This window comes from Drosophila ananassae, chromosome 2L (genome assembly GCF_017639315.1).
Source record: "Drosophila ananassae strain 14024-0371.13 chromosome 2L, ASM1763931v2, whole genome shotgun sequence".
Classification (NCBI taxonomy): domain Eukaryota; kingdom Metazoa; phylum Arthropoda; class Insecta; order Diptera; family Drosophilidae; genus Drosophila; species Drosophila ananassae.
Window position 1 is genome coordinate 8,851,155 of NC_057927.1, and position 27,428 is coordinate 8,878,582.

Below are 27,428 nucleotides of genomic sequence, written 5' to 3' on the forward strand. Positions count from 1 at the left end.
ATTAAGCAAGATGGTCAAGTTTAATATTCTGTTTTAAGGGTATCCATCAGCTACTTAGTATTTATATATTTTACGGGTCTTAATTTTTTTCTGCCCCGGTCTATCTGTCTCCCCGTGTACGAGTGTTGGTGTAATTTGATTTTCTGAAAAGTTTCCGATTTCTAGTAAATTTTTCGCACAGCACAGAAGAAACGTCTAGAGCTCGTCGGGGTTTTTGTGGTTAATTTCTTTTTTAAATCGTTTTTGCAGTTGTATTTTTATGGGGAGGGGCGTGGAGAGGGGGATAGGACAGGGGAAGGGGCTGGGACAGTGGGAAGATGGAAAGATGGGCTTATCAAAAGCCAGAAAAGCACAGCTGTTGCTATTCGGTTCGGTTCTCGGTTCAAAGTCCCGATCCCCAGGGCAGCCTGTATCTGGTATCTGGCAGTTAGCTCCTCCTCGTATGCATGACTCAAAATTGAAATTCAAAACGAACTTGACAAAATTAAAAGAAAGAAGCTCCATTCATGCACACACACTCTCGCACACACGCCGCCGTGTGTATACACACGCAGATAAACAGACGGCGAGTAAACACAGTGGGAACACACGCATGACAGACGGCTTGTTGGTTTGTCGCTCCGTTCAATCCGCCATTCAGTCACTCAGTCAGTCAGTCAGTCATTCCATCATTCCGTCACTCCAGCGCCCTCAATGCACTCTTTATGCAGCAGCGGCGATGACAACAACGTCAAAAGCAACAACTCCGAAGCGGAGACAGCAGCAAACTCAGCCAAAAAGTTCATTGAACCTGGCCCAGTGCGAATTCGGTTGTCGTAGGTTAGGGACTAACCGACCGACCGACCGACCGACCGACCGACCGACCGACCGACCAACTGAATATAAGCGGCCTGGACAAGGAGGGGCAACACCAGCAGCAGCAACAGCAACAAGAACAATAACAGAGACTGTGGCGTCAACGGTGTGCAAATACAGTGAAAGCTCGCCCTGTGGGAAGCCTTTGTTTCCGGGGGTTGCTAAATTAATCGTAATAACTATGCTTATTTCTTGATGGCAATAAAAAGTAAGCCAAGCCATTTAGCATATTATAATTAATAATAAGGCATGAGAGATTCTTACTAGCTGGCTTCACATGTAAGCTCTATGCTAATTTCTATGCTATGGTTTCTTTACCTGAAGGGTTAACAAATTTATAAATTTATTTTATTATAGATAGATAATAGAATTCAATTTACTACTAATCCTACAAGTTCTCAAAGATCTTTAAGAATAATGAGCGCTGTCCTATAAGAAAAGTAAGCCCTTTAAGTCGCAATCTCCGAGTTAATACTGTAATAATTATTTAAAAATAAACCCTAAAATATCCACTGTAATTTCCTGCTGCTACTGACGCCTTTATTGCTGCCAAGTGTGACGAAAAATACACAAAACCAAAAAATAAATACAAAACAAGAAAGGAAAGCTAACTTCGAGCGGAGCCGAAGTTTATATACCCTTGCAGTTCACTCGCAGTCCGCTAGGTGGCGCCACGCATCTTATATTATTAGATATGTAGCGGATCGTATATAGTTGGCCGATCCTTATGAAATTTGGCATATCGAATTATTTTGCCAAAAGAGTAATCTGTACCAAATCCCATCTTTCTAACTTAAAAAACACCAAAGTTATGCCAATTTCGATCGTTCTATGACAGCTATAGGATATAGTCGGCCGATCCTTATGAAATTTTGCACACAAGATATTTTGGTCAAATATAACATGTGTGGAAAGTCCCAACCCTCTAACTTAAAAAACACCAAAGTTATGGCATTTCCGATCAATCAGTTATATGGCAGCTATAGGATATAGTCGACCGATCCCGGCCGTTCCGACTTATATACTGCCTGCAAAGGAAAGAAGGGTGTGTGCAAAGTTTCAACTCGATAGCTTTAAAACTGAGAGACTAGTTTGCGTAGAAACGGACAGACGGACAGACGGACAGACGGACAGACGGACCGACGGACAGACGGACAGACGGACAGACGGACAGACGGACATGCTCATATCGACTCAGGAGGTGATCCTGATCAAGAATATATATACTTTATAGGGTCGGAGATGTCTCCTTCACTGCGTTGCACACTTTTGACCAAAATTATAATACCCTCTGCAAGGGTATAAAAAAGCACAGTAAGCGAGACACAAACAACAATGAGAGCCACAAAAAAGCGTATTCAAAATAATAATAAAAAAATCGGTTTGTTCGGTTCGGTTAGGTTCATGTTCATTCCCCACCGACCAGATGGACGGAGAATACATATAGATATATGCGCTCAGTGGGAGGGGATCCAGGGGAGTGACCGTTGTCTGTTCTGGCTGTTGTGCTGGTCATGGACGTCGTCGCACCATTTCACATTTCAGCTGTGAATCATGTGTCGCGATAAAGAAATACTCATAATGCGAACGTATCAAATGGAGAGCTTCGAACTTCCACTGAGAATCGGGAATCGAGAACCGAGAACCTAGAACTAAAAATCACAAGCCACAAAAATGTCTTGCTCTGGCAGTGATTCGGTGTTGGTTTTGCCATCACATTTAGTGAGTAATGAGGTCTTTGACCCCAAAGGGCTGCCCCTTATGAAGTCTCTGTCTCTCTCGGTTGTGGACCCAACCCCATAATCTGGATCCCCCATTTCTCTTTCGGTGCACTTTTGGTCAAATGTTTCGATTGACAAGGCAAAGACCGAATTGAGTTCAGCTTGGAAGGGGGGCTGGCCCCAGTGGGTGGGACGACCTTATTGGACTGGCCAGCCATTGAAAGCGGAGCGGTAATTGTTGGTTGAAATTGCTGGTATTTGCTCACATGCGTGGATTTTTCAGCATTTTTGACAATGGCTACACAATGGGGTTGAATGCAGTACGAAACAGAGCAGCAGAGGTTTTTGGGGTTGTTGGCTATCAATGTCTAGGCTATTACATTTGTATCTCATCTTAGCTACTATTCCATTTAAATGCTCATCGCATGGAATTTAAGCGCACAAGTTCAGCGACCACACATGGCGTATGCGTAATTTATTAGTGTTATTGAATTGTTCGCCCACACCCCCCCACACTACACACACACGGACACACTCAACACTTTCGCTTTCGACTCCATTGATATCAACGACTAAACATCTAAAATTGGCAGCCCCGAAAGGCAGCCCAGCTGCAACAAAAACAACCTCAAACTGTGTCTGCCACACAGAGTGCATCTGTGTGTTTTTGTGAGTGTTGCTGTGGTTGTTAGAGCCTCTGGCGCTTTGGCAGGAAGCCAAATAAAATTTAGAGATATGACCTTACACACGGCCTGTCTGTTTGTGGCTGTATCTGTATCTGCCTCTGCATTTGTATCTGTATCTGTATATATGTATCTGCATCTGTAAATGTGTGCATTTTAACACCAACAACATGGCCCAAAATGTTTTGAATGGTTTCCGCGTGGATGCTGCAATGCCGGCACTCCATTAGAAAAGCATTTGTTGCCGGTTGTTGTTGCCGGTTGCTGTTGGTGTTGCTGCTGGTGTTGCTGTTGCTATTGCTGTTGCCATTTGTGTTGCTCGTTGACATTGACATTGGCTAAATGGCAATTTGTGCGTGTGCGAGTGCGTGTGCATTGGCGCCTGCCTCTCTTTCCCGCCATGTGTGTGCATTTGCGGAATTCTAATTTTAAATTTAGACCACAACATCTGTATCAGTGGGTAAAGTTCAGGGCGACAGTACCGGCACGTCCTGGGCAGGCTCAGTGACCTACAATGTGCGGCAATAAGGGGAATTTAATTTCAATTGCCAATTGATTCGAAATATGAACTTTAAATTGACCTTTTCCCCACGGTACTTAGGGGGGGCATATTTTTGTTAAATAAGAGTTTGAAGCTCCGAGTTTGAATTCTTATTCCACACAATAGATAGTGGGTTGGCCTTATCAGGCCTGGGCATTATCTTATCACGGCACTTAATCTCGGCAAGTGATCCAACGGCACTTCACTTTCTTGACACAGCAAAATGAAAGCGAATCATCAACAGAATATAGCCACTGGAACACCAACAGAAACAATAACAACAACTGCAACAAAAGCTGCAACGCACAATGAACCCCCTGAACAAATCGAAAAAAAGGCAAAAGAAAAGTAAAAAGAAAAGAAACATTTAAAATATTTATATGTGTACGGAGCGGTGCCTGACCAAGGCCAAGCAATTTTGTATTGCTCCCGAGTTCCTTGGCCCCAGTAAAATGGCAAAAACAAAAAATAAAATAAAATCGCAAGCAAAAGCAAGGCAGAAGCAGAAGCAATCTCTGCGAGCTTTTCGATTGTTGTTGTCGCTGATTCTTGGTCATTGGCTTGCTCCGCTGGGCGGCTGTCATCTCTCCAGTTGGCTCTGGGTTCTGGGTCTTATTTGTTGATTTCATTCGCGTTGGATCTGTTTGGGTTTATTTATTTTGGACTTTTTCGTTTGCTCTTATGCCACATGTGGCGGTGGCCCTTTAAAGAGGGGGCCCTTTCGGGAAAGTCTGTAAAGCAATTTCAGCTTAAACACTATAATTAATAATAAATATGTAATGAACTTATTACGAGCAGGCACTGCCTCCTATCAGCGAAAAATGCAAAGCCCCTCCGCTTAATCTGCATGTAAATGAATTTATTTTCGCTTTAATCTCCACTGGCTCGTTTCTTTGTGAGGGATTTCACAGATTTTTACGAGTGCAGTCTAAATTTAAAGTTGCATATATGTTTCATATGGGGAACCTCGATCCTTGGGGACCTCAATAACAACCGGATCACGGCCACATTCTCCTCTCTCCGAGCCATTTCCACATGTCGCCTAATGTCTTTGGCACTTACTCTTAATTCCGCTTAAACATCTCGCAATTATAACTGATTTATCTTGATTTTCATCTAATGGCAAGTTTTAATTTCGCCTCATTATTTATGATGGCCGGGCCGGTCGAGGTGCTTGTTGTTTAACAAACTATTCCCAAGCTCATTTCAGCTACTTCCGCTGCAGAGTTCCGCCAAACGTAGTTGCCAAACGCAGAAGTGGCAGCAGTGGCAGGTCCGGGCTTAGAACGGATGCAATTGGCTTCCTGCGCGGCACTTGGGCGCCTCTCATTTGGCCCAATCAACGCTGGACTTTGAAGATGACAATTTTGTTTCCCTTTCAGAGGGTTTTGCCCTTTTTCTTAGAAATAAAAGACAGCTATTTAACAATCCTTTAATACTATTTATTTTTATCAGAAGAGTCAGGGACTCATGTCCTCTACTTTTTTTAGGTAATAGATAGTCCCTTATTTTTAAAAGAGAAATCGGATAACATCAGAGTATTAAAGTCTTCGTTGCCCTCTCTTCTAGGCTAGAGGAAGTGCATAATTTTGACGCAAAATTCATTTGAAAATTGTCCATTAATCGAGCTCAAGAGCTGCTTCTGTGTTTGCTTTAAAGTCTGGACCCTTTAACCCTCCGGCCATGAGCCTTCCGCTCCTTCCTGTTCGTCCACCCGGCCAAAGAATATCTCAAGATGCACCAAAATGCATTCTTTGTGCTCGGATTGCAGTGGTGTGCGAGTGTGTATGCGAGAGTGTGTGCTTGCACCCCTTCGGCTGTGTTTGCATTGCGTCAGCCCGTTGCATTTTAATTTTAGAATATATTTTTGGGTCTGGATTGCAATTGCAACTCAACTGGGCTCAGCTTTCAATGCTTATGCATTTGAGTCTCCATTATGAGTGTCTGGAGGTGTACATGTGTGTGTGTGTGAGTATCTGTGTGCGTTTGCCTGCTGCATTTTTCATTATGCAAAAAATGCATACCATTTTTTTGGGGAACTTTTTTCCGATTTTTTGCGAGTATGTATGCGTGTGTGTGTGTTTTTATTTTTCGAAATGCATTCAACACAAATTGCACGTTTTGGTTCGTGCATCTTTTGTGTGAATCGCAGTCTGAGAACAGGAGGGGGGGTTATGGGGAAATGCAATTGCTTTGGGGTGGATTTTTCAGTATCTCTCTCTACCGCTTCCCCCTCCACCCTTAGGCCCTTGGGCCGTGCCCCTTTTCACAAGTTTTTTTCGGGGGTTTTTGTCGCATTTGCTTACGTGGTTTTAATTTTAATTGCTTGTCGTCATCGTCACTGCTGTTTCTGGATTTTATTCCACTTTTTGTATTTTTTGTGTTTTTTTGGGTAGACCAGTTCAGGTCGTGTGCATGTTGTCGCCGATTTTATCTTTTGTAAATACAGCAATTATATGTGTTCCTTGATGGTGACATTATGTTTTGAAGTTCGGTCTCCCCCATTACTGGCTTGCTTTTTTTGGGCATACTTGTCCTGAGTGGTTGCCGACGAGTGGCATGTCCCGGCGGATGTGGGCATCAATTTTCGGGCAAGGAGTGGGACGAGCTGCCATCTCAAAGGATAATTATGCGAACCCAGTCCGGGACTTTTTCAGATTTACCGGAAGATGCCGGAAGATTTAAAGTGCTCTGCGTGTGTGAGTCCTTGTGCGAGTCCCAAGGTTCATTGTCCGGAGCCTTGTTGCATATAATCCGAATTCTGTAGATTGTACGGCACAATTAACCGCCATTCTAATTGCTTTTTTAAGCGTTTTTCATACCGACTGTCCCTCCCCCTCATTGAACAAGACCTCCCCCTGAAAACCAGCTGTCCAAGGTCAGTGGCGAGCGCAATTAAATGCACAAATATTTCGCTTATTAGAAAAGCATTAAAAATACAATTCTGCCGCCAAACAAAAACAATTATTCAGAAATAAAAAATTTTGCTAAACAATTACTAGTTTTATTATACACGAATTTTGTTTCTTTTATTTACAATCATGCAAACAAACAAACAACACACAGCTCACAGAAAAGCCAGCACAAAAATTACAACGAAATTTTCGCATTAATTGAGGGACCTTGAAACCAGTCACGACTCAAAATTCTGGCAGAGACCAGGGGCCAGGCCCAGAGTCGCCCCTCCAGTGTAGCCTCCCGCCATCCACCATCCGCTCCTGCCGCCCACGTTCTCTCCGGTCCGGTCCATAAGTTGTTCAAGTCAACGCCAACGCTATGCCGAAAAAATTGCTAAAAAAAATACGAAAAAAAATAAAATAATAACAATAAAACTAAAAATATTTTCGTCTACAATGACATGCAATTGAGTCGCTGCAAGTCGAGGCGAGTCGAATTGCAGCCTGTTCTCGGTCAGTCATTCTCCCAAGTAAGCCAATCTTTCAGTTTGTCAATCAGTCAGTCAGTCAGTCAGTCAAGCAGCCAGGCAATCAGTGAGGTGCGCAATCAGTTCCTCGTTGAGACTTTTCGGTTAATAGGCTTCCCATTATGTCAGGTTCTCAGTTTGCTTTTGGCTTATAATTCAAATCTCAGTCCCTAGAATAGTTTTATCTTTATCTTAAAAATCTTAATATACCGTTTTTAATGTATCTTATCTTTCTGTCTTAAAAAAATATAATATTTTGTTGATGTTGTCTCTGCAAATGTTTGTTTTTCTATAATGGTTGAGGGAATTTACAACATTAGGATATTTAATATTATAACATTCTCCCAAAAGTCCAAAAATTATTAAAAATTTCACTTTTCTAGAGCTCTGATACAGCAGAATATCCTGGAATTCTACAAGTCCTTAATGATATTTTAAATATAATAATGATATTCTGAAGAATCCTTTTCTTATATCCACATTTTGAAGACTTATCTCTCTTGATTTTCGCTTCCTGTTTGGAACGATTGCCAGTTTCGGAGTCCCCCAAAAACCCTATGGAAATATCATAATTCTAGTTTCGCTCTCACATCCGAGCCAAAAAAAAAAATTCACCAAAAAAACGAAAACAATAAAAGCTCGAAACCAAAATAAAAAAGTGCATGTGCAACGGCGGCCTCTCCCCACCAACCGCCGGTACCGCCTATATCCGTCCGGAGTGGCTCTATATAGTGGCGTATAGCCGGCTCGGATCGGCTCGGTTCGGCGCGGGCCGCCAGTTGCATTTCGAGCGGTGAGTGAGCGCCTCCAGTGCCGAACGCTGGCGATTCGGTCGCGGACTTGTTTGCACGGTTGCCTTAAAAAATCGACAAAAAGCCACGAAATAACTACGACAACAACTACAACACTAGGGCACAATAAAAATCGTTGCAAATTTTTACAAACTCGAGAACAAAATGCAGGCGGGCAGCACAGCGGCCAGCAGCAACAAAAAATAAATAAATAAATAAACAGAACTGCAATGTGCGAAATTCTCAGAGAGCGCCTGGGCCTGCCTAGGTATTGGTAGGTGCATTGGTATTGGTGTGTTTGTGAGCTGCAATTAAAAAATGCACTGTACCTGGCCCCCACCCCACTCCACCACCGTCACTTCCACTTGAGTTTGAGTCAAAGAGCGTCAGAGTCTCGGTTTTTTATTTCTCTCAAGAGCTCACCAGAGTCTAGACTCTAGAAGCTTACTACCATTTTCCAAGCCACCATTTTCTTTTTTTGTTTGTTGCGTTCTCGCCTCTCGCTCTCTGCTAACCAATTTCGCTTTTAACGCTTTTTGCCGGCTAGCAGCTAGCTGCCATGAATGAAGCACCAACACGCAGATACAACTAGCCGGCTATCCTCCGCTCCGCTCGCTCTCTCTCTCTGGCTCGCCTCTTGCAAAGGTGCAAAGGGGGGGAAAAAAAACTCAGTGCACTTTTTTGCACTCAAAGTGTATCTTTGTATCTGTGAGAGTGCATCCGCAGTACGCTCCTGTAAAAAGCGGCGGGCTGCTCAGCTGGCGGTGGCAGGCTGGCTTTATTGTCCGTCGGTTCGAGCGGTTCGCTTCGGTCGCTGCGCTTCGGATTTTGGTTCTGATTCCCCCGATTCGGTTTCGGATCGACGTGTTGTAAGTTGCAGCGCAGTTGCAGCGCCGTCGACGTCGGCGTCGCTGCCCAGCTGACGTTGTTGCTGTTCCGCCTGCAATAGTTGTAGTTGCAATTGTAGTTGTTCTAGGGTTGTCTGGTGTGTGTGCTATAAGTGTGTGTGTGTGTTGTGTTGTGTTTGTTTGTTGTTGACGCTGGTCGCGGTGCGCAATTTTTATTTATTTTCCACCGCTGCCAACTAATACCAGCGCACTGCACACTCGTACACACACCCCATGGCATACATGTGACTATGGCTCCTCTTTCCCCCCTGGAAGTATAGGAAAAACATTTTGACGTGCGTTTTTCTTATGACAAAACAAAATACATTTTTTAGCCCACACGCAAGGCAAAAAAAGACTTAAATAAAAAACGACACTGAATTCATACAAAAATCTGCTGAAAATTTATGCAAAAGTGCTGTGACCACCACGAATCGAGGAATACTACAAAAAAGTTGGACATGATCATGCCTCTATATACTCGACGAAAAAACACTATTCAACGGCAGCAGTAACAAACTGAAACTCATATTTACATAAATGAGTGTGTAAATATTGGGACAGTTCCGAAAGAAAAGTGAGTACGAAATAAATCAACACTTTTATTAATAATTCAAGCGCCACATCAGAAAGGGAAAATATTGCAAAAAAGTGGAATAAAATTTCATGAATCTGCACTTTGCGGATTGCATGATTTTCATATTAAAAAGCACTTTAATGGAGCAGGCATACTTTGACGCAAAAACGAATAATTAAACGATATATGTTGTATGTGGCGAATGTTTGCGTTTTTTCTTTGATTTTCATAAATATATTTTATCACTCATCCCAAGAATTTTGTATTGCGCCCGGTTTTGATATTTTGTTCGGTATATGGATCTGGTTTCACAGTATCGATGGATGACTATAAACGCATATGATTCATCCGGAATAATTGCATTTCGATCATGAGATCAAATAAAAACCCACATTAAACCCACACAAAACCCTCGCCTAAAGTTTGTGATTTGTGAAAGAATGCGACGAAAATTTTCACAAACAACACAAATGCTTTCGGAAGCCCAACAAGTGCTTTAGTTGGGTGCATCTAAGCGCCCGGCCCCTCTCTAGACTCCCCACTTTTATGGGCCATATTTGCTTTCATCAACACACACACACTCTCACACACACACACACATTACAACAAAATGGGTTCTCCTTTATGAGCCACAAGCGAAAAAAACTAATTCGCGGAAATCTTGATAGGCAATTAATGCGCAAATATAAATGTCAACTCGAAATTTATTGAATTTGAATGGAAAAAATATAACAATTAAATGCGAAACAGAAAAAAGAGAAAGACCAGTCAAGTGGAAGCGAATTAATGCAAGAGAATAATAAAAATTTCTAATTAATGCGCTTCTAATTTCAAGTTGACAGACGGAAAACGCTTCCATGTTGCTGATGTTTTCATTATAATTGTTTGAATATATTTTGCCTCTTTGTGGCCAGATTGCATTTGATTTCGAATAACTCATTTAACAGTCTGCAGCGTGGAAAAATAAGACAATGAATCAGACATCGGGGATATATGGGGATATAGAAGAGGATACAGTGACAAATACTGACTGACGTCCTGCCCACGCGTCGCAATTTTCTTTTCACTTGCCGACGTCGCATGCGTGTCCTTGAGGCTTTTCCGCATTTCTCGACAACTTTTCAGCTTTAATTTGCCGCCGCCATCAATGCCCACTCAGGAAAATCAGCTTTACCCGGGATCTTGGCGAATCATTTCCATTTCATCTTCAGAAGCAAGTGTCTTTGGCGATTACTCTTCATTATAATCTCTACAAATTAAACAAATACATTTTCGTAATTGCATTTAGAACACTTTTCGCAAAGTGCAAGTGGATATGTCAGGCCGAGATAGATTGAAATTTAATTTCATGTTCTCAAATTGATTTGTGCAGCTCCCATTAGTCATCCCCCTGGCCGGATGGTTGAATGGCAGAGCTGAAAAGCTGGCAGGATTAGCATTAGAGTGCAACCGGCACCAGGCACCAGGCAACAGGCAGCAGGCAACAGGCGGCAAGCAACATACAATCATCTGACTACCAGTCTGGCTCTCGGCGAGTGTGCCCGTGTGTGTGCTTGCTGCACGTAAGAAACGAGTTATTGGAACAGGTTCATGACCTTGACCATCAACGCAAGGCAGCGGCAGCAGCAGCAGCAGCAGCAACTGCAACTGCAACTGCAACAACATCACCAGCGGCACAACGGCAATTGCAACACGGCGTTGCATATTTGCTAGCTGCCTCCTCGCCCAGACAAAAGGAAGCGGCTGCCGCTGTGGTTGCATCTGCATCTGCATTTGCATTTGCCATTGTTTGGCTCGGATTGGATTAGATGTTGCAACAACGGGCATGGCCACGGCAGCAACAAGTTGCCGCCACTGCGGGAAGTCGGGCAGTAGTTGCCAGGCATTTATCGCTTAATGAGTCACTCGGTCTCGGAAAGAGCGCTCGGGCCAAGGGTTAGCCCTGAAAGTCTGTGATTCATTTGATTGCATCTAAATTAGTTTTCGATTCCGGGAATCGGCAAAATATGAAATCAGTGAACTGCTTAGATTATAAGGGTTTAACATTAGAAGTTAAATAACTAAATATTTTACTTTGTTGGTTTTTTTTCTATTTATCGTAAACAGTTCCCTGGTATTCACAATTATATATCTTATAGACTCTTATAGAGTGAACTATTCAGAAAACCCCAAGATGATGTAGTTTTAGTAGAATTGTAATCAGCATAGTTTGGAAATTCATCCAATACGTTATATTGCAGAAAAAAGACTAGAAAATTACCTACACTGTTTACGGCAAAAGCTGGTTAGTTTCTGGCAATAAACCCAATCCTGGCAAGGCAGAGAAAAGTCCGTAAAAAATAAACTGTTGCTCTAGTCGAACTGGGTGAGGACTTGGAGGACGGGTGTTGGCTCAATTGGGAGGCTTTGCTTTTTTTGTGTGCTTATTTTTCGTATTTTACTCCTTATTCGCAATTTTTTTCCATCTCCTTTTTGCGGCATTATATAGTTTGGTGGGCGTGGTGGGTGGTGGGCTGTGGGATGTGGATAGTGGGTGGCAAGTGGCAAGTGGTGTGTGGCAAGTGTGGTGAGGCCCCTGGAAGCGCACTGGAAGCGCTCGAGTACATAAGCAGAAGTGCAACAGGCAGTTGTTGTTTTAGCTGGCCGAGGAGATTGGGTTTTCGCTTCACATAGAAGGCGTGTCCCAAACGAGGATTGAGAAAAAAGTTAGTGGGGAGGGCTGAAAAAATGTTTTTAATTTAACTTTGGCCAGGCCAGGCTGGAGCTTTTCAAATCCCTCCGCTTTGCATAACTGCAAAAAATGCGAGGCAACAGGTGAAGGGATGTATGGAGTTTCTTCTTTCAGGAGAAAAGCCTCTATTAGATCGGAGCCCCCTCGAGGCGACCTTAATAAAGCCAATTGTGTGGCGGCCGTTTCATTTGGCATTCCCGCGTATTGTTGTCCAAAAACAAAATCGATATTTTCCATATGCATAAACACAATTGAACAAACAATTTTAGGCGACTATACAGCAACAGCAACAGCGTCAGAGTCAGAGTCAGCAATGCCACACTGCCATATTGTCCTTGAGCTTATCACCTTTTGCACAGCAACGAAAAAAATATAAAAAAATTCCAAACAAAAAACTAGTCAACTATACTACCAACAACTACAACTTTGGCAAATATCAATTCAGTTGTTCGGACAAAAAAATAAAATGAAAAAGAGTTTGCGAAAAAATTGGAAAACAAAAACGGGGGACAAATATTTTCGCATTTTACATTTATACCCACTAGTCCATACAAGTTTTTGCCAACATTTGTACAAAGTCTTTTAATTTTATTATTCGTTGCATCATTTGCTGAAAGCAAACACGTTTTTTCAACGTCCATTTTTTATTCTTTCTGGCCAATTTCAATATGGTTTGCATTGATAGTTTCAAATTTGTCAAAGTGCTTTTTTAGTTTTCCATTTTAATTAATCATTTAATTGAATCTAGTAAAAACTATACCATGAATATTATTAAGTCCTTGACTTACAAAAAAATTTAGCCATAAGCCAAGATCTTTTTGTCAATGTGCGATGCATTCTTCCGACAATTTAATTCGTAGAACTCTCTCGAATTCCAGCAAATAGTTTCAATTGCGGCTGAATTTTGACGAAACCCATACAGACAAATCCATGTACCTATATTATATAGACCTATAGATATAGTGGCACAGGGGCAGGGGTAGGGCGGCAGCGGGGGAAAGACCAACACGCACGGCCACTTGTATTGACGTTTGGTCGGCGACAATTGATTTTTGTTACGTTTTCGTTTATTTTTATTCCGCCATTGCAGTTTTTTCAGCAATTTAGTTCGTTTGTTTTCTGGCTTCGTTATTTAGACAACTGCTGAAAAAAAACTATATATATATTCCTATTCCTATTCCTATTCCTCCGGCAGTGCCCCTATCTCCCTTACACTCTCTGCGAGGCCACACACGCGCTGCACTTTGCTGCACGGCCCATAATTCTTAGGAGGCTTGTGTTTTTTTTTGCAATTTTTAGTTTTTTGTCACTTTTTTGTTTTCGCTTTGGAAATTGCTTGGAAAAGCTTCTGGCCGCTTTGTCGGCGGTCTCGACTCAATTTCGTCTTATCTAATTTTGTTTCTATTTCGCTTTACAACAAGCCCGGGTACTTCCATCTTTTTTTCGTTTTCGCAAACTTTTATTTTTTTGTTTATTTTTGTGTCGAAATCAGGGCAAATTCATCATCATCAACAACATCGTAGCCTTGTTGCTGTTTTTCCTTTTTTTCTTGTTTTTTTTTTTTTTTTTTTTTTTTGTGTAACAAAGATAAGGTTTGCTGGCGAACTGCTGGCGAGCTGCTGCCGCCTTTTATTCTTTATATAACTTGCGGCGAGGGGTTTGGGAACGGGGTTGGGCATTTTTGTGTTTGCCGAGTTAATCATTTCGGGCGAAATTTGATAATTTGAAGGTGACCCCAATTCGTAAACGGTGGATCGGGGATCGCGGATCGCGGATCGGATCGGTTCCCAAAGACATTTTCGCAAATTGATAAGCAGAGCAGCAGAAGAGGAGAGCTGGGCAGCTGAACGGGCAATCAATCAGCAATTCAACTATGACATGAAAAAATCCCAACACTACAATAAATAACAAAGATTAATTCAAGAACAGCCAGGAAACTAGTTGCAACATCTCCAGAAAATGAGGGGTTTATCAATTGCTTCGGCAACATAAAATTGTAGCAATATGGCTAACAGCTAACAGCCAACAGCCTTAATAAATGCATGAAGGCAAATGTGATGATGCTTTTGGCCTGCTCACATATTTATGAAAAAAGTGCATTTCCATCCACATTTGGCCACGTGGCGAAGGAAGCGCCGCGGGCGCTGCAAGTGGCAAGAAAGTCATCGCATATATCTTCAGGCAGTTTTAATAAAACCCGAAACTGACATCATAAAACAAGCAACACATATGACACTCGACGTGGCACAGGTCGTATACGTAACGTGGCATTCAGAGGGTGGCATATGCCTGTGTGTAGGTAAACAAGCAGCCACACCCATGGCCCAAACACAGATGCAACACATAGACAAAGCAACAAGTCGTTGTACCCGAATATATAGTGCAAAAAAGTTTCCAAGCGAAAACGGTACGAGTTCGGGGGTGGCGGAAAACCGAAACTAAATAAAACAAAAACAAAGACAGAGTTCCAAGGAGAGGAGCCAAGGGTTGGGGCTGGGACACGGTGTGGTAATGTGGCATGGGGATGGGTACCCACACCCAGCTATCCAATAGAAACAGCAGCCAAAAAACAAGCAAAGTCACAGCAAAAAACAAAGTTCTGGGGTGGGGTTTTTTGTGGCACTGCCATTTCACTTTGGTATTGGTAACTTCCATTGCTGCTACTGCTTCTGCCGCTGCTGCTGTGGCTGCCACAGCTCCTGTTGCGCATATTGCAACGAAAAAGTTTCGTAACGTTATTTTCACATTTCCTGCAGATTGTAACGGGCAACGAGGAGCTACCAGATAGTGTCCCTGCTCCAGCTGCTGCTGTTACTACTGCTGCAGCTTTTGCTTTTGCTGCTTTTGCTGGTGCTGCCAAAATGCTCAACAAAACATGTCGAAAATGTGCCACATGCCAGCAGCAGCAGAGGAGGAGCAATGCTCCTGTTGCTCCTCTGCTGCATGCAACAGTTATGTGCACCCACACACAGACAGAGCAAGGATGTAGGGTGGTGGGTAGATAGGGACAATAGCACAGCACACCGACACACACACCTACAACAGGACTATGAATGCCGGCAGCCAAATAGTGCCATACAAATGCACAGACAACACATTTCGACATGGCACATTTAGCATCCTTGAGCGGCATTTAACTTCATTTCACCCACAGAGACACGGATCCGAGTTTCTGGTTGTTGCTACACTACCAGAAATAAGTATAAACTATAAATGAAAAGTATGAGCCTGAGGAGCATACCGTTTTCAACTGCAGTTTAAAATATTTAAGAAGCATTCCTCAACTCGTGCATTTTTCCCTTAGTGCCCTATAATTTACCCTTTAATATTCAAGTGCCTTTTTTCCTCAGTGCAGTGCCTCCATTGAAGGAAACACTGCTCCTGGGAATTGTTCCTGTTGTTTCATTATTTGATTTAAAAACAGTTCTCGAGGCTCCTCTACTCGTTTATGCAATCAATGTCAACAGCAAAACTTTCCGTTTGCGCTTTTCGTGAGCGAGCGGGCGGGCTCTGGCTTTGTGGCCAGGAAATTAAGTTTTGGCACTTTCGGGCTCTGTGGCCCCTACCACGGGTAAGCCAGCAGCTTAATTGCGATTCATTGGGGTCAAGAGCAGTGCGCCCATATGGACAAATGGACAGTAAATCAGCCAATGGCCGACGCCAGAGCCGAGCCAAGAGCAAGTCCAATGGCAAAACACCAAACAGCCGCCTGCCTCTAAACTTGTCTTTCCTTGGTTTTGTTTGCCTTTTTTACTTCTGGCGTGGCCCGTGTCTTTTTCTGCTATTTTTTTGTCGGTTTGTAGGTGAGCTGGGCCATGAACGAGAGGGACAGGCTCTCGACCCAGGCTTTTAGTTGCAGTCAGCGCTGGAGTCGGAGTCGCAGTCGTGGATCGCAGATCAGCGTTAGAAATGGAAATGGAAATGCGCTTGACTGCATACAATGGTCGCGAATGAATGTGTGTTACTGTAACTGAGCCAGCAGCCAAGGCAGCAGCCTGTTGGCCAGGCCAGTTAACTAACCAGCCAACAAGCAACTAGCCAACTTTGGTTTCGTTTTCGATCTTCCTGTCATTGTTGTTGTTCGTGTGGCGCGTGCTCTTCTTGCTTTAGTTAGCCGATGTTGTTGTTTATGCACTTGCAACAGGTGAGAGTTGTTGTTGCGACAAATGATGGTTAATGATCTTTAATCAGCAGATGTGCTGGCCACAGGGTCAGCGGATGTGTTGAAGGCAGATGGATGGGCAGAGAAGATACATTAAGAAAATATCACTCATACGACAAGGTGACCGCTTGAGATGTAATCCCCCTGTTTTTATGAAGGAATTTAAATTTCAAAATGGCAGCTTAGCTTCCTGATGTTTTAGTTTATAACTTTACATATTATTCCCATTCAAATTAGCCGCCATTAACATTTTTGCACATTTTAAAGCACTTTAATGAACACATTTCGCCATGCACGAGACTAACGAAGGTCGATCACAACGTCTCAATAAAAACAGATCATGCAAACAGCCAATAGAGGCATCCATAAATACATTTTATAGAAAGTAAATACATAAACAAAGAGCTCATAATTAATAAAATTATGAGAACACTTTGGGGGGAAACAGAAAACAAAAGTCAGTGAATCGTAAGCGATTATTTCCGCCTTTTCCGGGCGGACAACGGACAACGGACAACGGCCAATTGCCAACCGCCAACAAAAACGATAAATTAGTTATAAATTCATTGATTGAATGTGAATATGAAAGAGTGTAAAAAATTGCTAAGCAAATTGAGTATTTAGAATAACAAAAAGCAATGCTTTTGTGCATGCCAGGCATCCACACTTGAAGTGCAAACAATTGGAACAATAGAAAAAATCGAGCCGTCGAATGGCTGACGAAGCGTTTTCAAGGCCTTAACATTGGCCACAATTGCCAGCTGAAATTTGGCCTGTAATGAGACTCGAAACTGGTTAGCCGAAATGCACTTTGTGCCTTCGAGTTCACATCCAATCCACTTCACTCTGATCCGATCCGATCCGCACCAAAACCAATCCAATTGATATTAACTTGTTTTTTGTGTTCCATTCTGACTCTGATTTTTTTTTTTTTTTGCTAGTCAACATTCTGTGATCTGATCTGCTCAGAACAGAACCTTTGGCCAGCCAATCAGTTGCTGGCATTTTTTGTGTGATTTCGCATTCTATATACATATTATACATACGGCCCGCAAATATTATATGGCTACAAGTTTTCTAGCTGGCAGGGCGGCCTTGATATTTTGTTTTATTTATGAAATCAAATGCAGGCGAGCGAGATACAAATAACGACAGCTACCAGATACTTGTGGCATTTATTATAAAAAGCTTTCGAGTGAATGAATTCCCCTTAGCTTTTGTATCTGTAACATGTATATTGTAGTGTTGGTATTTACACTCCACTCCCTTACCTCCTCCCTTACCTTCTGTCTTGGGCCTGTCTCCGATTCTGATTCTGATTCTGATTCCGATTCCGATTCTGATGCCAGAGGCAGGAAGCCACCGAGAACTCAAAATAAGCATTGACTTTGCATATTTGTGCGACAGACGTCCCAGCTGAACCAACCAGGATGCCGGGGAATGTTTGGCATTTCCTTTGAGGAAAACTTGATTTAATTTTAATTAGAAAATTACTTAAAATAATACAAAAAGAAGGCGTTGGGCAGGCCCTAAGAATCGCTCAATCTACCATCTTTTTCAGTGTTTGCTTGCATCTATCCTCCTAGTAAATGATGCACTTTAAGAAATATAAGCAGGAGGCTTAAACTTCAAGACTTTGCAGATGATAGCACTGGAAGCTGAATTGGCCTTTAAAGATCTCCATAATTGTATCTTTGAAATGAGAAATATATAATTTTTCTCCGTGTGACAGCTTCTTCTGACGGTTTTTGATTCTTCTGCCTTTGATTCTAGCTCTGTGCTGCTGGTCGCTCTTCTTGGTAGGCCGGCAACGTCCATCATAATCAACGTCCATCATCAGTTGGCTGCTGTTCGGCTGGTGCCACTGAAGCTGCCTGCCTCGTGCTCCGTCGACACGCCCACAAAGGCTACTGCAACTGAACGCAAGCTTGTTGTTGGTGGCTTTGGATTTCGGCCTGGGCCGGGGCCGGGGCCGGGCTGGGGCTTGGGCCTTAGCCTTTGGCAATGGCAGCTGGAGTAATTTTTCATCAGCGTAAACATCTTGAAAACTCTCTTTGGGCTACCAGTTTTTCGCAACAACAAGTGGCAGCTGCTGCTGACTCGGTAGTTGGTAGTTGGTAGCTGTTAGCTGTTAGCTGGTCATGTAAGCCAGCATCAGGCATCAGCATATCTGCTATCTGATATTAGAATCTCAATTACTTTTCCACTGGATGTTCGGCTGCTATTGTAATTTCCTTCGAAGGGGCCGGCCCAAACTGGGCCCAAACTGGTTCTCTCCGATTTCGGTAGGCAAATATCCCCGTTGAGGAAGACATGAAAATTTAGTGGCTGTCATAGGCCAGCAAGGTGGAACGAGAGCAGAGGCTGGTCAGAACTAGAGGAAAACCAAATTACAGCCCATCAGATTTAATCATTTATCATCGAACAGGCAATTACAGGTTGGGAAAGTTTTCATTCATGATCCTCCCCAAAACAAAGGAAAACCCCCTAGAGGGTCGCCTGAAAATAACCCCAAATCGGAATGCATTTTATATGCATCTCATTAGAACTAAGGGGGGACGGGACTCGTTGAGTTAGCCAAACTCATAGCGAAAACCCAAACACGTTTTGCGATTTACGACTTTTTAATAATGAAACAAAACTAATTTAATGCAAAGCGACATCAACGACAACGGCATTTGAATAAATTAATGTAATAGACAGCTTAAACAGAAAGAGATATTGTTGTCGGTAGGACAGTGCGTTTCGTGGCAATATAATTTGCAGTAGGATGTAACATATGATCTTAGAATTGGAAGTATGATATGAAGACAGGCCTCCTAAACATTACAAATGGCAAAGGTAATCCCCTATTGATTTTTTCAGGAAATCCCAATATCGTTTTGAAACACACTGTACTCGTAACTAGGAAATATCAAAAACTGGTAGTTGCCCGAATAGTAAAAGCCCCACTACGACTATTACGAAAAAAAAAACCACAAAAAGCAACAACATCGCCAACTAGAACTGGGGACTTGGCAAAAATGCAACAGCAACAAGAACAAAAAAAAAATAATAAAAAAAAAATCAAGAAAAATAAATAAATTTTCAGCATATGAAATAATAAGACAGAAACAACAAAAATATCTAAAGTGCAACAGGTTTTGTGTGTTTTCGCGATAACCTTGAAACAAAACTCGTTTAATCATTTCGTAGCGTTCGAAAATGCGGCACCACCAACAACAACAACAACAACACCAACAACAATTAGTAAATGAAATTTTATATGGCGCATTATAGATTTAATAAATTAACACTCATTTCCATTGGGGAAATTTTTGCAACTTTTTTTTTTGTTTTTTGCTATTTTGATTTGGCCGATTCCGACTAATCGTGTTTGGTGTTTGGTCTTTGTTTCCACGTTGCAGGTACAGTTACGGATCGAGGTATAGTCGCGGATATCTCCGGGTTCTGGGAAGCATGGCGGACTGTTCCTTCGTCCGATGTCTGCAGGAGCGGCGGCTCATCAAGCGGGAGCTGATGAAGTGGTCCAAGGACATGCTGAATATTGTGGGTGAGTCCATGGGCCCATCATATAAGCCTTAAAAGGGTTAGCGACTCTCTCCAAACAGATACTTTCCATCTATAGATACATAACGCCATTTAATTCGTTTCAAAAAACGGCAAATTTTTTCTTATTTCGAACACCCCACAATGGCTTCATCGTTCATATTAGTGCCGCAAATGGGATTTGGTCCGTGAAAATGGCAAATGAAGGGATCCAATTCCTGGCATTGACTTCGGCCAGACCTAATCAACATCCTGCCCATATGTTTGAGAAAAAGTGTCGCAAAAAACGAGGATTCTGGCCAGACAGCCGGCCAGGGCAAACACCACTGAAAATTAACATAAATTGTAAGGTTTTTTCTTGGTCTCTGTCACCTCTGGATTTGATTGCAATACAGAGAGAGAAAAGGATTCGATTTTTAACAAATTCAAGTTTAATTTTAACAGTTCTCCACTGATGCTAAATACCTATTACTAAATTAGAAGCTAATCCAGGCACTAATTTATTGATTCAGTCAGAAATACTTATTAATTTTCGCCGTGTGCCCCATTGCTTCAGACTTCCTTGCTGCTTCAGCCTTATCCTTTTGCCTGAAAACACTCATTTCGGTTTTTGAGCACGTTTAGCACGTTGCCAGAGCCCGTAGCCCCCCTCCCCCCAGACCCTGTAAGCCTGGTCTGTTGCCCGGCATTAAAATGTTAAATGCCTTTTGTTGTTGTAAAGCGAGTCGAATCTATATAGACCTCCCCTCCCCGACAACCCACACCCACAAACACATACTTATATAAATGCAGCCTTCCATGTACAAATATATATGTATATTTTTTTCTTGCACACACACCAACACACCCACCCACAGACACACAAACACTTCGTCCTTGCCTTGCGTCCCTGTCTCGTGCACTCAATTACTTCCTCAATGCGCTCCATAATGCTTATCGTCCTTGTTTCTAGTTGACATTCCCACACACACACACTAGCACAGGGACACCGCTTCCAGTGGTTTTTCATCCGCTCGCCCCCCTACTTCCCTACTAACCCCCCCGCTGGTGAAAACCCTTAGCACATTTTTCCAACGACAATTTTTGTGTTCGGCTCTCCGGCGACTTCGTTGTCGTTGCTGCAGCTTCGTGCTGCAAAATGTGAAAGGAGCTAGCAAAAAAAAATACCCCATATATATATCAGGCTTGGTGTCTGGCTTTTGGGTTGCCAGCCCCATTCCCCATGCCCCATCCTTTTCGGGGGCTTGGGTTTGGGGTTTCGGGCCAGAGTAGTTCCAGCTAACTGCAGGGGGGAGGGGGAGGGCTGCCTAGTGGTTGGGCGAAAAGTGGGTGCCAAGTGGGGTTCCCTGCGTGCCCAAAACGAAGTGCTCTGCTAGAGATAACGAAGCGCACTTAAGCACACGCACACATGCGCAAGTTTAGGGGGGGGGGGGGGGGGGGGCAAGGTCTGGGAGGGGGTTGCATCCCTACGAAATATATTGCACAATATAAAAATTGCAGACGATGAGTGCCGAATGCAGCCGAAAAGGCAGAAACAACTACAGGGATAACTACTGCAAACGAACCAAAGCCGAAGAACCAGCGAGGACGAGCCAACGAGGAGCGAGGATTTTTCCCCCTAACCCCTAACCCCTATCACGTAGCCTAGCCTAGACGACCCCCTCACCCACCGCCCTTGCCTGTTTTTGTGGCCGATTTTCGTCGCAAACGAATTTCCCTGCATTTCTTTTCGACTATTCCTTTTTTTCGTCCTGTTTTTGTGGAGCTCCTCGTGCCACCCAGAAAAACGATGCTGATCGAAACTGAAGAGGAAGACAAAGACGACGACGACAACGACGCTGCTGGTTGGCTTTTGGGGTTTGGGCAGCTTTTGAGGGTGTTTAGAGGAGGGGTCGGGCTAGTTGGTGGGTGGGTAGTGGGTGGCATATGGTGGTGTTGATGGCAAAATCTCGCCTGTTGCATGGCTAGAAAGTCCCCCCATTTTCCGGGCGCTGCAATGGCTCAATCAGTGAATCAGTGGTGGAGTTTCATTTGATTGTAATGGGAGACCACCACTTGTGGATTCAGGCGATGAAGGTGCAGGTGTGTTGGATTGGTGGGTGGTAGGATGTTTGGGTCTGGAGGCATCTCTGTGCCACACCAGCAAGTGCTCGGGCAAAGCAGATTACGCTAACCAAATTATATAAGCTGGCATAAAGGTAATTTTCGATGAGAAAATATGTCCTGGGGCTAAGGGAATCGAAATGGATCAGTATTGGGAAGCTATCTAAAGGAAGATGCATGGTTATCTTAAGGATCTTGACTTAATAGTCATGAAAAAGATATTGTAGATATGTATCTAAAATGATACTAGTTCCAAATGGTATAGAGCTCATAGTATAAGATAGTTCCATCTATGAGATGTTTGGACCTAATAGATGAAAGGTAAAAGAGGTAAAAATTCCCCTACATACTTAGTTCTAAAATATAAACAGGTTAATATGTGTACTAGCTTATATTAATTCCAAGTATAAACTATGCAAAATAACTTTCATCAGCCATAAAGAACTTAAGCCAATATTTTGCACCGAACCGGAGAATCAGCCCCGAACAGGGATTTAACTTGTTGCATAGCCAGTCGAGAGTCGAAGGCCCCTCCTAGCCCCAAACCGCCGCAACTTTTCTTGCCTGGAAACCACTCCTGCCCCCTCCAGCCCGATGGGGTGTAAACATATTAAAAAGCCAAACTTTTCCTTTGCCTTTATTTACAAAAAAAAAAAAAAAAATACAAAAATAAATAAAAGCCAAAAAGAAAAGAAAAATTAAATAAATAGAGGAAAAAATGTCGAATATATAGAGAATAGAAAGAGATGCATTATAATGGTGGGGATGGGTTGGCCAAAAGCAACAAGCTGCACACAAATACTCCCCCCCCCCCACACACACACACACACACACACACACCCACTGTTTTTTATTTTTCGTGCATGGAAGGAGACAGAGAAAGAGAGAGAGAGAGCGAAAGTAAGAAGCAGCAGGTGTTGGGCAATATTGTGGGCCATTCCCATACTAGTTCTACTTGGCTCTGTCTTTGTGTGGGGTAGTTAGTTTCTCACTCCTGGGCCTCGTCCTTCTGGTCCTCCCGCATTGCCAAACGCATCTTTCGATTACGCCAACAACAAAAGAAAAGAAAAAGGAGAATAGCTATAGCTATAGCTATAGCTATAGCTATAGCGTTGCAGGCGCCGCTGTCGGCGTTGGCTTTGCCACCACCCACCTCCTGAATCCTGCTCCTTTCGCCGCGTATATCCTCGACGCTGCTCCTTGTAAGAAGGCATTTTTATGCTCTACGACAGACCAGAAGGATGCAACAAGCGACGAGGACAACGTCGCTGTCGCCCTACGCGTGGGCGCCCAAACCCCAACCCCCCTCTCGACGACTACGCAATAAGCACTCCACCTACTTTCCAACGCCAGCCGAACTATTTTCCTCCTCTCTTTCACTCCATAGCTTTTTCCTCCATTTTCTTTTTTTTTTTGCGCTTTGGCTTTGCCTTGCTCTTGTTGAATTTTTTCTGGCGGTTTTTAGGTTACATTTTTACGAGTTTTCTCCACTTCCACGATGACGCTGCAAGCGCCGAAGGAGCTTCGTCCTGGGAGGCAGCCAAAATCGCTGTTGTGTGTGTGTGTGCGAAGCGCCACAAGTGGGTGAAGCCCGGCCCGATGAGTGAGAGGCCAATAGAGGGCGAGCGACAGAGAGCGAAGCAGTTTGGCGCTGCATGCATGCCACTTCCCGCCCCCACTTGCCACTTGCCACTTCCCACTTTGGGGTATCCTGGCTCTGGGTGCACAGAAATTGGAAAATAGATTTTTTGGTTGGTTGCCTTTGGCCTGTTTCCTCCTTTTCCTTTCCTTGCCAGGACGATTTTTATTTTATTTGGTATTAGTGGTATTGTGGGTGGGAAGGTGGGCGTCAGACAGTTGAAGAAAACAACTTTCTCTTTTTAATATTTTCGAAAATTGCAATTATTTTTCAAATTCTGACAAATAGAAAGGGTCTGTATAAATACGAAATCTTAAAACTTCAAAGTCAAAATTAAGATTTAAAGACAAAGATAGATCATCCAAATTTTCTTAACTGATAGTCTCTTTTATTGTTATTTTTTCTTAAATTTCTCTCAGTGCATTTCCTTTGATGCTGGTCAGCCGGCCGGCTGTCGTCAGGAAGTCAGGAAGTCTGAGGTGGACTTGGCTTTGGTTTGGAGCTTCGGTGCTTTGGAGCTCTGAGGGGTTCGATTGAGAATTTGCCTGGGTTCAAGGTATGTCCTGGACAATGGCCAGCCCCCTCTGAAGCCGCCACCCCCTCCGGCCCACCGCCACTTCCGCACAAGACGCAGGCCAGAATTTTTTCCCGTTGCACTTTATTTGGTTTTTATTTTTATTTTCCTGCCAGGGAAAAAATGAAGCGGAAGCACGAAAAAGCAGAAAGTTAATGCCAAGGGGGCGGGGCGGAGGGGCGTTGCAAGGAAAGCGGTGGGTGGCAAGTTGGGGATGCCAGAAGGAGCTGGCAGAAGCATTGAAGCTAGAACGCGCCAATATGGCGCTAAGGACATTGGGCAAAATGCACTGCAGGAAAAAACTTCACATTATATGTGAGTGTGGGTGTGTGTGTGTGTGCTTTGGCGGGGAGGGGGTGGGGGACAAAGAAGGATTTTAAGAAGAGGAAGCGGAGCAGCGAAGGCAAAACAGCAAAACACACAAAAACAAAATGGCACAAAAAAGGGAAGAGAACAGGAACAAAAAAAAAATAGTCAACGCTGGCTGGCTGGGAATGGTCGGGGCTTTAATGGGGTGGGTGGTTCCGGGGGGTTGGTTTTTAGGGGGCCCTGGGTGGGTGGGTGGTTGGATGGTTGGTTGTAGCTCTGCTACTGCGCTGCGGCATCGTTATTTTGCTGCTGCATTTGATTTTCGTGCTGAAAAAGTTTCGTGTGCTCGAAAAAAGTTTCGTCGCTTCGTTGACGTCGTCGCCAGCTAAGCGACCCCACCGCCCAGCCACCCAACCACCCAACCACCCACCGACCCACCCACACAGCCCAGCCATACCATAACACCCGCTCCTTCGGCACCCGCTTTCGGTAGTTTTTCCTACAAGGGGGCAGCAGGTCGGCCGGGGTGGTGCAGCCTTGCTGTGTGTGAGTCTGAGGTCTTGCAGCAACATTTGGCTGCACTCGGTTGGCTGGTTTGGCTCCGTCTCGTAGTTTGGTGGGTGTATCGGGCATTTTTGTCGAATTTGTTGCCGTCGTCGGCGGCGGCGGCGTCGCAGCCAGCGTCGACGGCGACTGCACAACTATTTTCCCTGCCAGGTCCTGCTGCATTTGGCGTCGGCATTCGGTTGGCATTGTGCAACAAGTGAGTTTGGCAGCAGCCACCAGCAGGACGACAACGACAATTCGGCAACGAAAAATCGCCGAGTTTGGAAAGTTCCAAAGAGGCGCCTCCAAAAAGGCAAAACAGCAAAAAACAACCAGAAGATCCAAAGACTCTGACTTGCGAATGATTTCCGATTGAAGCAACAATTGGCGCCAACTGTTGCACAAAAGTGTTGTGTGTTTTTGCGGGTTGCTCCGATAGTTCGAGTGTATTGGTGTGTTTGCCTCCTTGGGCTCGTGTTGGAAATTTAATTAAAGACTCTGTCTCGTGGAGTGCAACGAGATAATTTATGTGTGTAGGCATTTAATTAAAGCGATCACACAACCATTTGCATACGCCAGCGACAGAGACATAGACACAGAGCCAGCAAGCGGGGGCGAGGCCAGGGACAGGACGAGCGCGATAAGTGTGGCATATGTCGGTCGCCGTGGTGTGTTCTGACGCTTAATTGAATTGATTGAATGAGGCAGCAACATTTTTCGGTGCTAATTGCATGTTCGAGATGTCGAACAGCCAGGTGAGTTCTCATAGCTTTTCATTCATAGTCGTGCTTATTTGTAGTGCCAAAAAAGAACAGTTTAATATTCAAGTTAAAAAATGTGGATCAAATTATATGTGTGTCATACCTTAACAAACTACAGCCATTATAGTATTAAAATATTTCGCATCATTGGCTAAAAACCTTTAGAAAACGAGTTTTACTAAACACCATTTATTTTTCTAAATTCACCTATAAAACCTTTCCCCAAAAATGCTTTTCTTTCCATGACATTGTGTGGCTTTTGTTACTTTCCAATTCAATTAAAACGCTTACATAAGCAAATTATTGCTCAAGTGTCCTTTATCCTTTGGGCCATATGTCACACCTAGACTAGTGCATATCAATTTCTCTCCTTCAACAGCATATATGCAAATCTATTAATTCTCTCAAAACTTTCGGTGAAAACTTACAAACTGTGAAAGCAATTTACACAACAAACGACTCCTGGAAGAGCCAAGGAAAAATCCAAGACCCAGTCCAAGCTCTCAAGACAGCCAAAAAAGGAAAACCCTTTACTGTAGGTGGGGAAAACTTACACAAGTCGTTGGCTGGCTCGTTGACAGATTGTGGAAAACACTTGCCAGAACAAGTCTCGTAAAATATGCACAACAATGCCCGGAAAACCCGAAAAAACACCCAAGAAACCAGCGCCTGGATGCGCCAGACAGGCCGGGAATGTCTACCAGCTTGTGTGAAAATTCTTGAAGGGAAACTTTTTTGGGAAGAGCTCCGAAACTCCCAAAAAATAAAGACACAAAAACACATGTACGGCAAAAGACAAAAAACCCGAAACGAGACCCAAACATGCCACTACGACACTGATGACGACGTGCCAGACGTTTGTGTTTGACTTTGTAACATCGTTACACAACAACAAACTAGCTCACTTGTTGCATAACACACACCAACACAAACACAACCACGCACACTGCCACAACAAGTGGCAGCAGCAGCAGAAGCAGCAGCAGCATCGCCAGCGACGCACAAAAGTATGCAAAGAAAGCAACACTTCACACGTTCTAACAACGCGATGTCGGGCGGTGGGTTGTGGGTGGTGGACGAGGGCCACGGGGGGCCCGCATACATGGAGTGTGGCTGGTGGAGTTTTCTCGCGGCACTTTCGGCGATTTTCGACGATTGTGGAGCGGGGGGATTTCCTCACCCACTCACCAACCCTCCACCACCCATCCAGCAGCAACAGTTGGCCGCGGCGACAACTTGTTGTTCCAAAGCTCGTGCTCTCACTCTCGTTACTGGTTTTGCTCCTTAAATAAGCTTTGTGTTCCGTCAACAGGTAACCCAGGGTTATGCATTAAACAAGGACCAGGAAATCTCCTGGCATCGTGAAGAACCAATTTAAGGAACTCCAAGGATTAGGGCCCGAAGCAAGCACAGCAAAAGATAAACACGCAGACATGAAAATCATTTCATTTCCCAACCCCGAAATATTTGTCTTTTGTTTTTCGAAAACTTCTGTTTGGGCCAGACCAGAAGCACATTTTTTTTCGCTACCACCCTTGCCGAAAAAAAAATGCAAGGATTTTTTCTTGCTTCTTC

At 43.6% G+C, this 27,428-nt stretch overlaps 1 protein-coding gene across 1 annotated transcript in view; it reads left to right on the top strand.

Moving 5' to 3' along the window:
* Positions 1–9,015: 9,015 nt before the first annotated feature.
* The window catches only part of LOC6500838 (mushroom body large-type Kenyon cell-specific protein 1), a 58,403-nt gene continuing 39,990 nt past the window's right edge, over positions 9,016–27,428 (top strand). Inside the window, exons 1-2 of the mRNA XM_032449652.2 lie at positions 9,016–9,479; positions 19,780–19,925. Of these exons, the coding sequence (XP_032305543.1) occupies positions 19,832–19,925 (94 nt within the window). The 5' untranslated portion in view covers positions 9,016–9,479; positions 19,780–19,831. The remainder of the gene's footprint in view (positions 9,480–19,779; positions 19,926–27,428) is intronic.